Source organism: Mauremys reevesii, linkage group 1 (genome assembly GCF_016161935.1).
Source record: "Mauremys reevesii isolate NIE-2019 linkage group 1, ASM1616193v1, whole genome shotgun sequence".
Taxonomy (NCBI): Eukaryota; Metazoa; Chordata; order Testudines; family Geoemydidae; genus Mauremys; species Mauremys reevesii.
Window position 1 is genome coordinate 225868782 of NC_052623.1, and position 18100 is coordinate 225886881.

The 18100-nt window shown below is 46.5% G+C and overlaps 1 protein-coding gene and 1 long non-coding RNA gene across 2 annotated transcripts in view; one reads left to right on the forward strand and one right to left on the reverse strand.

Annotated features, from left to right (window-relative positions):
- Positions 1 to 3885: 3885 nt before the first annotated feature.
- The window catches only part of FKBP4 (FKBP prolyl isomerase 4), a 28714-nt gene continuing 14499 nt past the window's right edge, over positions 3886 to 18100 (forward strand). The window contains exons 1-3 of the mRNA XM_039519973.1: positions 3886 to 4062; positions 9965 to 10109; positions 13020 to 13162. Coding sequence (XP_039375907.1) covers positions 3979 to 4062; positions 9965 to 10109; positions 13020 to 13162 — 372 coding nt within the window. The 5' untranslated portion in view covers positions 3886 to 3978. The remainder of the gene's footprint in view (positions 4063 to 9964; positions 10110 to 13019; positions 13163 to 18100) is intronic.
- Positions 13292 to 17837, reverse strand: LOC120395513. The gene is made up of 3 exons (XR_005592674.1): positions 17714 to 17837; positions 14972 to 15119; positions 13292 to 13359 (listed from the first exon to the last, which is right to left on the reverse strand). It is a non-coding gene; the product is annotated as an uncharacterized LOC120395513 (long non-coding RNA).

Sequence of the window (18100 nt, forward strand, 5' to 3'; positions counted from 1 at the left end):
CAGTACATCTCTACCTCGCTGTAACACAACCCAAGATAACACAGGTTTGCATATAGCGCAGTAGCAGCGGGGGCTCCGGCTGCGCTTTAAAGGTCCGGGGCTCCAGCTGCTGCAGGGAGCCCCGGGCCCTTTAAATCACCGCTCGAGCCCTGCCACCGCTACCCTGGGGCTGCAGCAGCGGGGCTCCGCCGGCGATTTAAAGGGCCTGGGGCTCCCCGCAGCCGGAACCCCGGGCTCTTTAAATCACCGCTGCAGCCCTGCCACTGCTTTCCCGATATAACGGCGTTTCACGTATAATGCGCTAGGGATTTTTGGCTCCCCACGACCGCGTTATATCGGGGTAGAGGTGTATCAGGTTTTGGTAATATTTGAATTGCCCTTTCTGAGCACACACAAATTCAGTAGTACCAACTCTTGTGAATTAATCACAAGTCACTGGATTTTGGATCCTGCAGGGGGAGCTTTCACGATAACATGAGACGCTTCTCCATTCCTATAATTTTGAGGGCTGCTCCAGACACAGCAGCAGCACAATCTCCAGACACAGCAGCAGCACAATGTGACTACAGGAGGAGTGGAGCCTTTGCCATCCCTGCTGCAGCTGAGCCTTGGCAGCACTCTCCTAATGCACACTGCTCATGCACAACAACACACTCCACTCCAGGACTTCTCTTGGAATAGCAGCTGCTAGGTTCCAGGCAGAGGAGAATCCTTGGAACAGCAGGGAGGGCAGAAAAGGTGGGGGCAGTTGGGGAAGTGTTGCTTCTTGCAAAAGGCTAAACCAGTCCCATCGTGTGTTTCCTGTGACATTATAATTCATATGAATGATATAAGTTGTGACATAGAAATATTGTCATTATATTTTGGGATCATTTTTGGAACATTACAAATACTCTAAATATATGTGTATGAATAATGTGCAATGTTATATTGAAAAATTATAAAGTTTGTGGGGAGGACAACTTTATGATTTGTAAAATGTTTCTAGCACAGGGAATGGGGGTGGGGTGGAGAGAAAACTACTGGGATCATGCTCATCCCACAATACATCAATTCCCTTCTAGCTGTAAGAGCACTACTGCTGCAATAAGCCAGATTGTGAATCAAAGGCAAACCTAGCAACTGTCAAAGGAGAGCAGTCAAGTATCACATGGTGTCAGTGGAAGTCCTTTACTGAAGGAGCATTTGTCTAAGAGTGCAATACAAACATTCATCCTGCTGAAATGCAATTCCCAGATGCAGTCAAACCACAGTGAATGAAAGAAGGAAAGACAGAGTATACCACCAGGGAAATACAGAGTTAAAAGATTCTAGGAAGAAAGAAAATACTGATTAGGTACCACCCAGAAGCCACAACTTTACTCCTTCCCCCTCAAATAATATCATAGCTGTGTGTTTGTTTGGCTAGGCGTGTTCTTTCACAGACTTCGGGTTTGCAGACTCCACCCATAAACTAAGGGAAAAGACACCCTGGGGTTACTCTAAGGTTACCTTCCCCTCCCCCCCCCCCCGTCCCGCCCCGCCGCTCCTTTTAGGGTTTAGCACATAGAAGAGGAGATTAGTGAAAACACTCATGTAAGGCAATCTAGCCGGCTGTCAATCTCTTTCATGAGGTGCCCATCCACCCTGTGAGAGCCAAACAGGATGAAGAAGCAAAAAAGAAAATGTTCCCAAACAAAAGCTGTTTCTCTTTGCATTCCCCGGGATTGCAGGGCTGTGTGACTGTACGTGCGTTGCCTTGCCATAATGCCTGCTATTTGCAGCAGGTGTCACTTGTGAGGCAGCGCTTTACTGAGAACGAATCACAGCAGGAGAACTGACTCCTGGGGACTGACGAAGCTGGTGTCAGGGCGCTGCGTTGCCATTGGAGTCGGCTGCCACGGGGATCCGGATGCAGGGATTTCACACCACGCCAGTGGGCCTGGCGGGAGGCAGGGCAACGTTCTCCGCATGTCTGCTGCACACACCAGGAAGTGACAGCAGAGGGCACTGCCTACCCGGGAGGGCGCTGCAGAGCCAACCCCGCCCCAGGCCCCCACACACTTAGGGAATGTCTGAAAAGTGTGAGAGAAAATGGGAAGAGAAAGTGCAAGAAACCTCGGGAACATGCCGGCAGCTTCGTGCTGTGTGCAACAGAGGGGGCACAAAACGTGCAGCGGACAGGAGAAATTGTAAAGTTGCTGGGTAGGACAAGAAAAAGGCAAACAAACGCTACATGAATGTAATTGTAAGAATTAAAAGTGAACATGAAATCAGGTATTCTGGGTATCCCAAGAATACTGACCCGAATACTGATCGCTTGTACATCAGTGCAAATTCAAAGTAACTCCACTGAGGAGGTCAATATAATTACTTACTCCTCATTTGCACCAGTGCACATGAGATCAGAAGTTAACTATGCCATACTGCAGCTATTGTGTATATTTACTTCAAAACAAGGCATTACATTTTGTGGGGGCAAAACTGCAATAAATTGCATGTAAAATTTTACCCCACAATGAATTGCCAGGAAAAGGCAGTCAAAAACAGTAGGCACAATTCACTACAGTTGCAAAATTGTGCCTGCAAAAACAGAAGTCTGGCTAGCAAACATGCCTTTTAAGAGGGAGGGTCAATGTTGCTATGAGAGTGTTTGCATTTATTGTTTTTCTTTGTTTTATTTTAAAGTCACCATTTTCAGAGAGAGCACCAGACAGAAAAGTCAGAGACCTGAGTTCTAGTCCTGGCTGTGCCATTTTCTCACTCTGTGACCCCAATGGGCACATTACATCTTGTCTCTATGCCTGTTTGTCTATCTGTAAAATGATCATAGACTTTAAGGCCAGAAGGGACCATGGTGATCATCTAGTCTGACCTCCTGCACATTGCAGGCCACAGAACCTCATCCACCCACTCCTGTAATAGATCCATAACCTCTGGCTGAGTTACTGAAGTAGTCAAATCATGAAAATAATGTTAAAGTTAAGACAACTAGATCTGGAAGAAACTTAGGGCTTATCTACTACACTTAAAATGCTTAGCAATGCATTATCATATGGCTCCTCCTTTTTAAAGTACTTTGAGATGCATGGATGGAAAGTGCGATATAATATATGATTAATATACTTAAAGCGATTTTAAAATGCAATATTCCAGGATACCACCTCCTCTTCCCTGCAAAGAAAAAAGGGCGGAAAAAAGGATTGAAATAATTTAATTGGCTTCTGCTACCCTGGATCACTTGTAATGCTTTTCACTTTCAGGCAGAAGCCTCTTAACTGGACAGACGCACAGACAGACAGGAGTGTGAAATTTATAAAGAACTGCCCAGCAGACACCTATTGCAATCGAGAATGACTGGCTTAAGTAAGAGAGACAATGTGGGTCAGATAATATCTTTCATTGGACTAAATTCTGTTGGTGAGAGAGAGCAGCTTTCATGCTTACACAGAGCTCTTCTTCAGGTCTGGGAAATGTAGTCCAAGTGTCACTGCTAAGTACTAGGTGGAACAGATTGTTTAGCATAAGCACTTAACACATTTCAAGGGACCGTTCACGGTGAAATGGCCTGTTAAGATGTGTCCAGGGAGGAAGCAGCTGGGGGGAGGGCTGTTAGTGGGTTACTACGGATGTTGTAATAAGCCATAAATCCAGTGTCACTGTGCAGGCTGTGATTTTTAATAACAGGGAGGACTCTCTGGGGACCCTGCATGCAGTGCACACACCCGCCTCCGCTCTTCTCGGCTCACGGACCGCGCCACCCGCCCCTAGGATTTGTAACAGTTGCTTTTCGTGCGCTTGTGCGGCGCGAACTTTAGACCCGGCCCCCGGCCCTCCCCTGCCTTTAACTAGAAGACCCTGCTGTCCCTCTAGAAACTTCTCAGTCCCGCCTCCTCTCGCTGCCGCGCCGCTGCTCCCAGCTCCTGCGCCGCGCCCAGCCCAGCGCCCCGTGCAGCCGCGCCGCGCGCCGGCCCCTGCTGCTGCGCCGCGCGCCGCGCCATGACTGCGGAGGTGTGGACGCCGGTGGGGGCTCCCGTGGAGGGCGCGGACATCACCCCCAAGAGCGACGGGGGGGTGCTCAAGGTAAGGCGGGGGCCGGTGCACGGCGGGGGGGCAGCGCTGGGGCCCGCCCGGGCGGGACGCACCTGGCAGCAGCCCGCGCCTTGCCCCCGCCCCGGGCCAGAACTCGGGGCCCGGCTGCCGTGTGAACGCTGCCCCAGCGCCGCTTCGCCAGCGGCTGGGCGGTAACCAGGCTACCAGCGCGCCGCGTCCGAGGCTTTCACAGCCCCCGCGGTTAAATATGCGCCTCTCTCCTCGCTCCGTCCCCCCGCAGCGCGCGGCCACGTGCGTGTCTGCAGCCCGCGGGCTCCGGGGCGCAGCAAGGTGCAGCAGCGGGCTCCTGAGCTCCCCTCCTCCCCACGCGCCCAATACAGTGAGTGCATCAAATGGTCCCGGCAGCAGCCTTGCCTGGAGACCGAGAGGCTGCTGGAGTGACATGTTACAAGTGATAGGGGCCCAGGCGCGCCCACGGGAGCCAAATGCATCCCGTGGAGACTGCCGGCTACGTCTGTAGCCGGTGCAGTTGAGGTGGTTCCGCAGAAATGCAGAGCGCTCTGCTGATTTACAGCAGTTGAGACTCTGACCCTAAAGGTCCCAGAAGGGGATGCTCCATCTTGATGTGAATGGCCGCCCCCCAGACAAAGATGGAACCCCGCATGCTTGGACCTGTAGTCACCTCCCTGCTTTAAACAAACAAACAAAAAAAGGGAGGGGCGGCTGCTATATATCAAATGTTGCGCAGATTAGATGCGGCCTGTGGGCTGTTGGCAAGCTGCAGATGCAGCTCTCAGCCGGGCCAAGTCCCTGTGCCCTTGCATTAAGAGGCATGGCTTATTGCCAGACTGACTGCAGCGATGCCTCTGATCACTCTACCCAGAATGGCAGAAGTCTGAATTCTCTTACTCTCCAAATTTGCAAACCCTGTGTAGCTAGCTTTCTTATTTATTCATTTGTTAGGTATTGCTTCTCCACTTTCTCCACCTAGACTGCAGAGTGGAGCCCTGCACAGGACTATTTTTTTTAATCCCACTCACCTGCTCATTATTGTTTCTTGCATTTTTATCCCACTCTCGCCCACAAAACCCTTAGATTCCTCAAGTCCCACAGGAGAGAGAGATTCCCCCATGCTACTTAACAAAAAAACCCAGCAACACAAAAACCAGTCTGCTGTTAATATAAATGGAATTCAGCTGCAATTTTTTATGTGGTAAACTGGTGAGAGGTTTAGTGTTTTCCTGCAAATTACTGCAGTCTCTCTCTTCCCCCGCAGTCCTGCCCACAAGAAAGTACTTTTTATCTGCTCCCACTATTATGGTAGCAGGATGGGAGAGGGCTAGCTCAGTGGTTTGAGCATTGGCCTACTAAACCAAGGGTTGTGAGTTCAGTCCTTGAGGGGGCCATTTAGGGATCATCGGGGGCAAAAGTCTATCTGGGAATTAGTCCTGCTTTGAGTAGTGGGTGGGACTAGATGACCTGAGGTCCCTTCCAACCCTGATATTCTGTGATTCCCAGCACCACTGCAGAGTCCCTTTCAAAAGTCTGTTCTGATGATCCTGGTTAGTTTTGTTGAAATGTGAGCATGCTGGTCAGTCAAGGCACCCAGACACTGCACCAATAAAGACTATATGGAATGAAAGACGTTGTCCACCCTCCCTTTGAGCTGGGTGGATTTCCTTGGGTCTATCGTGTAACTAGTGTATTTGCACTAAAAGAGCATTGATCTCTTAGCCCCTGGCCTCTCTATAGTGAAAACCAGTAGACTTTTAGCCTGCTTTCCTAGACCAGAGCTGACATGGATTTCTTTTCTTAAAACAAAATCCTGGACTACCTAGGGGATCAAGTCTGTCCTCGAAGTGTTCTAGTCATGGAAACAAGGGCAGAATCAGGCCCGTACACAGGCTTTTTAACAGGGGGAGGGGGATTCATTCATGTGTCAGGGAAACTGCAGACACTTGCATGGCTTATTTGAAGTTTACATAGTGTATATGGGGATGGCTAAAATGCAGCCACTTCATAGTTATCTGAGCTGTGCGGCTTGCTGTATCCTTTAACCCCCCCAGTGCATGATGCCTGTTAAGATTTTGAGATGTGATGGATTTGGATGACTATTATTTCACAAACCATAAAATCCTACACTGGAGGTGGGGTTAGGGAAAGAAGGAAGGGTAGGAAAATAGGACTTTGACTTTAACAAGACTGTCAAAGTGTTCTCTTGCCAGGAGGGCGTGGGGTGCTGAGCAGAGGAGTGCACCTGAGGGATGCTGCATCACCACTTAACACGCTGCTGTGGGCAAAGCAGCAAGCCACATACTTTCCCTCTCTGTTCCTGTGAAGGATGGTGCAAGGTACAGCTGACCACATGAGCAGCTCTCGGGTACAGGCTATGGACTCAGGAAGTAGCCTGCTGATCCAACCTTAATACAAGGCCATGGCTCAAGAACAGTACCTTTTGTCCACACCCCAAGCAGCATGAAGCTTTCCAGGGAGTGAAACAGGACCAGAAGGGAGTGGTGGTGGGGAAAGAACTGAGAGGAAAAGGAGAGATGCAAAGACAGTGAACAGAAGAGTCATGGCATCCATGCCACAACAAGGGGTGAGGGAGACATGAAGTCCATCCAACAGTTTCTCAGGGAGATTTAATTTAGAGAGAGACACACACACAAGGGGCTCTCTTACATCAGTAGAAGTCCATGGAGTTATGCTGGCATGAAACCAGTGTAATGGAGTTGGAGCACCAGGCCCAGGCACTCCTGTAAAGTCACCCCTGACTTTGTCTCCAGGGTGTGAGGGGAGTCAGTCTGTACTCGCCCTAATGCAAATACACTTGGTAGGGATCATGGGCTAGCTGGCAAGGTGAACTAGCACAAAGAGCACTGTGGTCTGCCTCTGTTCTTGAGCTACTACAGAATTATAGCATTGAGAGGCTCTAATAATTAGTCAAGGGGCTTTTGTGTATTGACTTAGGAGCAGCAGAACTGAGAGAGATGAAACAATAGGATTTTCTCGGTCTTGGAGACCTGTCCAGATTCTGCAGACTGGCAATTTGTATGGCATAACCCCACTGAAATCAGTGAGCCTGACTGATCTCTCATACTGCCATTTGTCAGTGATATAGCTCCCTAGATTTCAGTGCGGTTGCTCCCGTTTCTCAGCTGTGTTAGATTACAATCAGACCCAATGGCTGTACCTTGGTTACTGGAGGCAGCATCTGGCCTTGAGTTTGAGCCCTGCACTTGGGCTTTTCAATAAATAAAATTAACCTAAAAATGAGAGCATAGGGAGCATGATCATATTATGAATGGAAAAACTGAGATTCTCTTGGAAGGGAAGTGTAAACATTTCATTCAGATTAGGAAATTGAAAACACTGTCAGTATTGCAGGTGAAACTTGCTATCATCCAAACTGAATGAAGCACAAAAGGTAAACCACACATAAGTGGTCCAAGGTCAGGCACGGCTCTCTCTCTTTTTTTTTTTTTTTTTTTTTTTTTAGTGCCCAAGCTGAGACGTCTTAAAGGAACTTGACTCTTCAGAGTGGGTGCCCAGCACTTTCTGAGAGTGACCCCACCTTCAAGGAGGTCTCAGATTGGCACCAATAACCACTCCTGACAATTCAGCTCTGGATTTTTTTTTAAATTATTTTTTACTTAAAAAAAAAAAAACAACACACAAATTCTGAAATCTAAAGCAGCAGGTGGCATACAATTGGTGACACCAAGGGCTACTTTGGTAATTTTCCAAGACCCAAAGTCTATGCTTTTATTTCCATGTAAAAATACTTATCTAAAACCAAAAATAGAGGTCTACAGTCATAGCAGTTGGCTTGAATGTCTGTCTTCCTTGACAGATGTCATGAAGTTGTTTGTCTTAGTTCATCAGCAATTTTTTTTAAAGCAACTCTCAGATTGGGTGGGAGGGATGGCAGCTATTGGCCATCATGTAGTGGCTGACGGGTTGTATTTAGCCTTTGGGCTCCTCTCCCTATATAAATCTACACAAGTAGGGGATTTTTTTTCTGTTACAGCTGGCCCTGGTGGCTTTCCATTATTATAACACTCTGTTTCAATTGCTGATAAGTCTGTCAAACTCAAACTTTCTGTGCTTGTGCTCTACCTTAGGTGCTACAGTTCAGTCCTTTTCAAGAATGAAGCTGGTAGGAGGGGCATGCGGTGTACTTTTTTTTAGGGGGTTTTGGGGGGGGCGGGGGGCGGTGTTTTTGAGAGTCGTCGTCTCCCAGTAGTTTGAAGAAGGAAGTCAAAATTGGGGTGGAAGATAGTCCTGTCTCCTACTGTTCCAATGAAAATCTGTCCTGATTTATAAGCTCTCGGGACAGTCTTCATTAGCACATGGGCAGATGAGTTTGCACAACTGTTGGCATTTTGGGTTTTGCCAGGCTGCACTGCACAGGCACCTGTCTCCTCTGAACCTCCTGTAGCTCTCCAGATACAGCTGGAACACAAGCAAAATGGATTGTTCCATTCTTCCCAAATACCCTTTGGCCAAGTTGATGTGCTGGACTAGTTGTAGTTCTGTCTCCTCTACTTGCGGACCTTCCTGGTTCCTATTACTGGGTAAAGCCTCGTACCTTAGGAGGAAGGCAAGTAATGTTTCCCATGTTACAGATGGGGTAGCTGAGGCTCAACGAGGTTGCAGGAGGTTACTGCTTGTCAAGCTGGGAATTGAGCCCAAGTGGCAGTGCTTCTTGGAAGGAATATGCCAAATCTGTGTACTTAGATATGTTGTCTGTAAACTGGGGCTATTCTCTCCCCCCACCCCCCACACCTTTACAAAGTGCTGTGAGTCCACGGATGAATGAGTACTATGTAACCTAAGAGCTTTAACTCTGTCCCCAACTAGGTAACACTTGGATTTGGGAATAGAACCCAAGAGTCCTAACTCCCCATCTAATGTTAGAACATGTCCTCACACAGAAAGAGGCAGGGCTTCTTTCTCATTCACTGCACGTACGTTTTAGTACAAAGTTCTACCTCTGTGGTTGACAGCTATAAAGCATATGCACAAGGAAACAGAATTAAGGTTTTGTGGATTACCTTAATTTTGGCACTTCCTAATTTTGGGTGATGTCCCTTTAAAGTCTGGGGAATGAAAACTTAGCTGATGGAGTGTCCCTTTTCTAAAGAGGCATTATGCTGTGAAGCAATTATGTAAGCAACTCTTTGCTAACATATTTAACAGTAGTTTAGTCAATGTTGGGATAAAAATATTTCCATGAGTATGTCAGTGATTTCCTCTCAGTAGAGAGGAGAGAAACTTAATCTCACTCATTCATGAAATTGGGAAAAATTGGGATAACCACCTTTCTCTCCCTGCCAAAATAATCCCCAGTGTTGTGCTAAAACTTTCTCTCCTAAACTTCCCCATTTTGTGATGGGTAAATCCTGTAGCTGGATTTACAGTTACCATTTAAAAAAAAAACCTCCATGGAAACCTGATATTTTCACTTGAGTCCTTTCAGACAGTTAGTGCATTTTTAAAGGCTGCAATTTTCAAACCTAGTGCCTGTAGTTAAGCTCCTAAATCTAGATGGCTAATGCATATTTGGATGCCTGACTCTTAGATTAAAAGCTTCAAAAATGTTCTTCCTCTTTCAGAGCAAAAAGTACACCTACCAACCCAAAATGGTTCAAATGCAAGAATAGCTTATTGTAGCCAGGCAGTATTTTAGGGTGAATAGAACACATTAATAGTAGTAATCTCCCCAGTTGGCATTGTCCAGGAAATCTGTATAAATACAAGGAAGCTGAGAGCTGTTTTCCCTAATTTCTAATCTAAAGAACAAAGTGTTACCTCTTAGGGTAGTTTAGGTCTGCCTAGTGTTACACACATGGCAGAGTTATGTGACTTATCCAAACTGTATTTTTTTTGTATCCAGCTCAGTATCACTTACTCAGCATTTCTTTTTCAGGTTATCAAAACGGAAGGAACTGGGACAGAGTCTCCCATGATAGGTGATAAAGTGACTGTCCATTATACAGGATGGCTTCTGGATGGCACAAAGTTTGACTCTAGCCTGGACAGGAAAGACAAGTTCTCATTTGATTTGGGGAAAGGTAATGTTTTGTATTGAAATTAAGCTGTCATGGGATAAAAGGAAAGGTCCTTTCATGGATTGAGAACTGGTTAAAGGACAGGGAACAAAGGGTAGGAATTAATGGTAAATTCTCAGAATGGAGAGGGGTAACTAGTGGTGTTCCCCAAGGGTCAGTCCTAGGACCAATCCTATTCAATTTATTCATAAATGATCTGGAGAAAGGGGTAAACAGTGAGGTGGCAAAGTTTGCAGATGACACTAAACTACTCAAGATAGTTAAGACCAAAGCAGATTGTGAAGAACTTCAAAAATCTCACAAAACTAAGTGATTGGGCAACAAAATGGCAAATGAAATTTAATGTGGATAAATGTAAAGTAATGCACATTGGAAAAAATAACCCAACTATACATACAACATGATGGGGGCTAATTTAGCTACAACGAGTCAGGAAAAAGATCTTTGAGTTATCGTGGATAGTTCTCTGAAGATGTCCACGCAGTGTGCAGAGGCAGTCAAAAAAGGAAACAGGATGTTAGGAATCATTAAAAAGGGGATAGAGAATAAGACTGAGAATATATTATTGCCCTTATATAAATCCATGGTACGCCCACATCTCGAATACTGTGTACAGATGTGGTCTCCTTACCTCAAAAAAGATATTCTAGCACTAGAAAAGGTTCAGAAAAGAGCAACTAAAATGATTAGGGGTTTAGAGAGGGTCCCATATGAGGAAAGATTAAAGAGGCTAGGACTCTTCAGTTTGGAAAAGAGGAGACTAAGGGGGGACATGATAGAGGTATATAAAATCATGAGTGATGTTGAGAAAGTGGATAAGGAAAAGTTATTTACTTATTTCCATAATACAAGAACTAGGGGTCACCAAATGAAATTAATAGGCAGCAGGTTTAAAACAAATAAAAGGAAGTTCTTCTTCACGCAGCGCACAGTCAACTTGTGGAACTCCTTACCTGAGGAGGTTGTGAAGGCTAGGACTATAACAATGTTTAAAAGGGGACTGGATAAATTCATGGTGGCTAAGTCTATAAATGGCTATTAGCCAGGATGGGTAAGAATGGTGTCCCTAGCCTCTGTTCGTCAGAGGATGGAGATGGATGGCAGGAGAGAGATCACTTGATCATTGCCTGTTAGGTTCACTCCCTCAGGGGCACCTGGCATTGGCCACTGTCAGTAGACAGATACTGGGCTAGATGGACCTTTGGTCTGACCCGGTACGGCCTTTCTTATGTTCTTAACCGTCTGTTTGGCACCATTCAGACTGAGGCCCCATGTATAATGATTGTGGCTCCATTTAATTGTTCCATAACTGCAAATTTTAAAATTCCTACATAATTATGCTCCAGGAACTAAATGTTTAAATTTTAAAAAATTTGACAATTTTTAAAGAAAACCTCTGGAATGTCAATGGAGTGTAGTCAATGCAACAATGCCTGCTTAAGGGGTTTGTCTACATGGGAAGTCATTCCCGATTAATTCTACCCAATTCGCTCTCTGTATGAATGTTCTTAGTATGGAATAAGAATGCCTTCTTTCAGATCTTCTTAATGCACTTCCAAAATGGATTAAGCTAATTTGGAATAAGGCATTCTTATTCCAGAATAAGATCATCCACATAGGAAGTTAATCATGAAAAACGACGATTCCCCTTTAAATAACATCCTATTGTAATATGGATTAATTTCCTCATGTAGAGAATCCCTAAGAATGCAGATGGTCTGAAACGATAGCCTAGATAAGTGAACTGTCACATTTATCTCAGTAGGGGATTCACCCTGAACTGTAATAACTTAAAATATCCACACTGGCTATTTCACTCCTCTCATCCTGGAAGAAACATCAAGCAAGCCATGCCTATTTTTGATGGTTCGATATTGAAGCAGGTTGCAGTGGGGCAGCTGTCAAACTGTGGAGGTGAAGAATGAAGAAACCAGCCCCTCTGCCCCTACACTTCTAAGTCATCCTTGGTCAAAAGGGAGCAGGAAAGAAAAGCATGCTTTAACTGGCTCCTTGGTGCCAGAAGCCCAGTCACACCTTCCACCATTTCAAAACTTCCAGCTTCTCCCAGACATCTTGTACCTGGCACTTACATTTTGTCAATACAAAAATTTCAACAGTTAAAATTAGGGGACAGGGTAAAATTGACTGCCCTAAAATAATTAACACAAGGAATAGTGTACCAATTGGATAAGGGGCAGTGAATAAGAGGGCTTGGTGTGGCCATGTCATTGGCGGTTCAGGCCTCTATTCGCTCTCTGGCTTCAGAAGAAACCCTTTTCCCTCCTTTATAATTGTGTGTAGCTTTATCTTTTGGGGAGTGGGGGTTTGGTGGTGTGTGGGAAGAAGACAAGTTCTAGGGATGTCTAAAGGAGTTAGTGCCCCAGCCGTCCTCAGCAGTAGCAGAGCTTCTTCACCTAGATGTTTGTTTCATGTTGAAGGGCATCTGGATAACATTTGTGCTGGCCTCTGCCAATTGATAAAGTACAAAGAGAAAAGACAATCGTTGTGGATTGTCTGTTTTCAAAATAAGAAAAATCTCACACCCTAAGACCTTCCTCTTCCAAGAGTTTATTATTATTATTTCACAGCACTTGGGAGTGTGCCAGGAACTTCAGACATAGTCCTTGCTTCAGATGGCTTGCACGCTGTAGACAAAAGATTGTGGGGGTGGGGAGCAACAATGTAGGGTTCAGCACTGTAGGCCAGATTTTGATTACTTCCACATTTTGACTTGAGTGGAATTAATCCTGATGTATACAAGATGAGGTGAGAGCAGAATCAAATCTGTAGTTTCTATTAAGTGCCCCCATCAATTTTTGGGTGTTTTGTGTAATAGTAATGACCAGTATCTCATGGCTGTTGACTTCTTTGATATATGCCTAGCAATTATGACCTGAGTTCTGATTTGTGCAGGTGAGGTGATCAAAGCTTGGGACATTGCTGTGGCAACTATGAAGATTGGGGAAATCTGTCGGATTACCTGCAAACCAGAATATGCCTATGGTTCTGCTGGGAGCCCCCCTAAAATACCTCCCAATGCCACATTGATTTTTGAGGTAAGTCATTGACTACACTCTCTGTGTAAGAAAGATGGTGCATTTTCATTAGAATGTAGGGAGTGCAGCTTAACTCCACCAGGTGACACTTGCTTACCTGTAAATTCCCTTCATTAGCTTGGAAGACTGGGTAGGTCTGTCAGTGGAAATAGAAAGGGATGGTCCTTGCCCTCAGAATCCAGGACCATCTTGTGAACCTGCAAAAAGATCAAAGGGCTGGAGGAGAGAACTGTGTGATCTGTTACTATATTCAGCAGACGTAAGGGAGAATGACACAGGGGTGTAGTAAGGCAGTCAGCAGTCCAAAATAATACATCAAAAGTGAAATACTCCTTTATATAAAGAGAGGAAGGATGGTCTGGAAGGCAGCTGGGAATAGAACCCTGGAATTCTCATGCTCTGCCCATTGACTTGCTGTGTTACTTAAGGGAACTTAACTTAAGAGGTTCTGTAAAATGTGTATAAGGGCTGGTGTACACTAAGAACTTAAACTGACACATCTACATCTCTCAGGGGTGTGGATCTATACCGGCCTAATCCCCAGTGTAGACAGTGCTAGGTGGACAGAAGAATTTTTCCATCAACCTGCCTCTCAGGCAGAGAGATTACCTATGCCAACAGGAGAAACCCTCCCATCAGCATAGGTAATGTCTACACTGAAATGCTGCAAGTTACCCTGGTACTTCCTTATCTCAGAGGCATAATTAATTTTAGTAAAGCATTTAAAAAATTGTATGTCTCCTATCTAAGGATGTTAACAATGAAGGAAGAAAACTAGTTAAGATTTGAAGTAGTTGGAAAAATGAAAGTTAAGAACCCACTTCCATTTTGCAGGGTTCAAACCAGACCTACTTTTCACTTTATTGAAACTATAAATTTTTCATTTACCCAAAAAAGCCACTAACGGTAACGATAGGATAAATGTCTCTTAGAGATAAGGTAGGTGAGGTACTCTCTCTTATTGGACCAACTTCGGTTGATGGAAGAGACAAGTGTTTGAGCTACACAGTTGTTTTTGCCACAATTTCACACAACTTGACACCGTTTAGGATTTTTAAGTCTAAACCAACTTTGTTCCAAAATTGTGACCAGCTCTAGTTAAGATGTCCAGAGTTCATCAGTAGCCTTAAAACTACAAATTGTAGTTCTTCTGCAAGAATGGAATATCTTGTTAATCCTTAAAGTAAGGTAAGAGAGCAGTTGCACTGTGGCCCAGAGTACACTGGTGATCTGCAGAGAGCTGGCTAGTCACATAGGCCTGGATCCACAAAGGGACTAGTGGTTAGGATACGGGAGACCCTGGGTCCAGTCCACCTACCCCAGTGACTATTTAATTACTGGTTTAAAATGGAACAGCATCAACAGGAGAGAGACCGAGACCTACATCAGACTATCCCATAGTTCAGTGGTTAGGGCACTCAACTGAGAGATGGGAGACCCCTGTTCAAATCTCCTCTTTCCATTAGGCAGAGGGTAGAATTGAACTGAGATCTCCCACATCCCAGGTGAGTGCTCTAATCCCAGGGCACAAAGCTATAAGGGAGGGGACCACCACCACCTTCTTAGTTAGCGTGGGTACTGATCCAGTGAGCATGCTCTGAGCACGCTTACCACATCAGGACTCAAAAGTGAGATAGGTGTGGGCAACACTATCTTCCCCTGGTTCAAGGATCACATGAGGGTTTAGATGGGAGATAGGCATCCAGACATCTCAAGTGAGGCAGCAGTGTGCATGCCCAGAAGCAGGATCTTGGCACCTAGGGAACTTTTTCAGTGGCACTTAGGTGCTGAGTGAGTTTAGGCACTTACAGGGTTAGGTGGCAGCCGAGCAGTGGTTTTGTGGATTGTAGAGGTGCCTAAGTCCATTTGTGTATCTTGGCCTTAGTGCTGGCACTTTTCCCTTCCTCCTCCTCCTCCTGCAGATGTCCAGGGTCTTCATTGCAAGCAGCCTGGAGGCCTGTAAAAGCAGTTGGAAACAGAAGGAGGCAACTTACGTGCCTCCACAAGGAGCCACTCTTACATAAGAGGAAGTGGGCGCAGCCTTCAGCTATCAGAGCTGCCCTAGGAATTAGTGGCTGGTAGGCACTAAGACCAGAGGAGTGGCTGGGTGAGGAGGGAATGAAGTAGATGGGCAACATATCTGCATTGAGGGTGCAGAGTAGGGGAACAGAATAGATAGGAGAGGAAAATTGACTCATGTCAAAAGGAACTAAACTTAAGTTGCTAAATCTTGTTCTTTGTATTGTAATCCTTCCTATCATAACTTTTTTCTTGTGAGCAGTTACTGCAGCTGCCATAAGGGAATTCTGGGTTTGTGACTGGAAGTGTGTGTGTACTGGGGATGGGGGGAGAGGAAGGAGTTGTTCCATGTGACCATCTTTCTCTCCATACTTTGGGAAAGCTTTACCCCTGGGGGAAGGCATGTAGCTCCCAGCTTGGTTTGTGGGATGTTCTCAGTTGAACAGGAGAAACTTAGAATTTGAATGGAGATCCTTGCGAGTGTTTTTAAAAATTTACATTTCTGTGCTCCCTTCTGTCAGAGGGAGATGACTTTGTAAAAAGTCATTGACGTTAACCCATCTTACAGGAGGGAGGAGGAGAAGACCGACCAAAGCTAACAACTTGCCCACTGTCATAGCAGTTCTGTGGCAGAATGGGACTGGAACACAATCTCCTGCTCCCTGTAGACCAGGAATGGGCAAACTACAGCCCGAGGGCTGCATGTGTCCCTTTTTGACATTTTAATCCAGCCCTTGAGCTCCAGCCAGGAAGCAGGATCAGGGGCTTGACCCACTCCACTCATGCTGGGGCTCCATGCAGCTCCCAGAAGCAGTGGCATGTCCCCCCTCTACCTCCTATGTGTGGGGCAGCCAGGGGCTCCAACACTGCCCAGGCAGCTCCCATTGGCCAATGGGAGCTGCAGGGGCAGCGCCTGTGGACAAGGCAGTGCACAGAGCCACCTGGCTGCGCCTCCACATTGGAGTCGGAGGGGGGACATGGCACTGCTTCTGGGAGCTGCTTGAGGTAAGCGCCACCTGGAGCCTGCACCTCTGACCCCCTCCTGTGCCCCTACCCCAGCCCTGATCCTCCCCTCTCCTGCCCTTCAAACCCCTCTGTCCCAGCCCAGAGCACCATCCTTCACCCTCAACCCCTCAGTCCCAGCCCCAGCCAAAGCCCTCACCTCCTCCCACACCTCAACCCCCAATTTCATGAGCATTCATGGCCCACCATACAATTTCCATACCCAGATGTGGCTCTCCGACCAAAAAGTTTGCTTTTTACAAGCAGGGGAGGGCAATCAAAATGCCTTTGTTTTTTCCCCCAATTACATTCATTTATTTAACTGATTCATCATGAAGAGGCAGGAGTGTGGGTCAAAAGGTTTCTGGTTCTGACTTAGTCACTCATTCTAGTCTTTCTAGGGGCAAGGTGGTTTTACTTGCCTACTTAACAAGGGTGTCAGAGACTAACTAGTTCAAAGCATTGTCTACGTTAGCGTTACTGGCATAGCCTGTCTGGGAGATGGAGTGTGTTGCTGACATAACTATGCTGGCGAAAAACAAACCTAGTGTATATGCACCTATACTGGTATTAGTGTCTTGGGCTGGTAAAGCTTATTTTGCTTTGTTGAGCCAGCATTAGCAGGATAACTGGGTCTATGCAAGAGGGGTTTGCTGCTTTAACTATACCAACACAGTTAATGTCGAGTTAAGTGTAGACCAGGCCAAAGTTTGTACAGTGATTTCTAAAATGTAAAACACTATATAAAAGGATAGTCAGTGTCTTATTTAATGATCCCTTCAGTTCATCTTTAATGGAAAATGGAGGCTGGTCAACACAGGTGAGAATGTAAATAAAATCTAGTGTGACCCCTCCACATGTCTGTCCTTCCTTCTCCTATTAACTTCTGCACACTGAACCACTTGTCTGCATGAAGATATTTCTACTACAGAAGAATGAGGGGGAGAGACTACTGGGAATGGGGGCTAGATTGTAAAACCTTACTACCAGTGATCAGCATTTGCCCATGTGAGTAGGTCCATTGAAATTAATGGGGCTAAGTATGCAATTAACTGTTTTTGCTAATGGGAATAATGGGTTCACAATCTAGACATAAAATAAAGACTTTGCAATCATCGTTACTCAGGATCTCTCTCTCTCTCTCCAGCTAGCTATGGTTCATTTGTATTAGATTATTGGGCTATGCATATATATGGTACATTGTTCCCTGTAATCGTTCACGCCGGGGCTCGACCCTCCTGAGGGCAGGAGGGGAGCCACACCAACTCACTAAACATCCTCTGTTACAAGGGCTGAGCAACAGCACATAGTTCAAGGAGGCTCAGGCCTTCTGGTGCAGGGGCTGAGCAACCACAAACAGTATATAGACCCAGGTCCTTGCACCTGAGCATTGGGTGAGGGGGAAAACTGCCACCACAGCAGGTCAGTGGGGTCCTGACCGCAACACACGGACATAGGCTCGTATGTGGCTGCAGCCTGACTGGGGTTGGCTGCCTCTGGGCTACTTCCAGTTCCCCCCTCAGGGCCTACCTCATCCATGGCACCGGTTCCAGGCCAGTCAACCAGCATGGGCTCCTCTTGACCAGGGCTTGGTGGCAGGTCCAGCAGCTCCTTGGGGAAGTCCGGCCAGGCGTGCTCAGGCGGCTCCTCCGGCTAAGAGCAGGGATAGGGAGGCTCCAGCAGCTCCTCCTCATAGCGGGCATGGGGGAGTCCCAGCGGCTCCTCCCAGTAATGGGCACGGGGGGGCTCTGGCAGCTCCTCCTCGTAGCGGGCGCGGGGGGGCTCCAGCCAGTCAGGGCAACTGCCTCGAGTCCTGGAGGGTTCCCAGTCACGAGCTCCCGGTGGTATGTCTGCTCCCTGCGGCAGCTAGGCCCTCATTGAGCTCTGGCTGCCGGCTTTTATACTTCCTATCCCGCC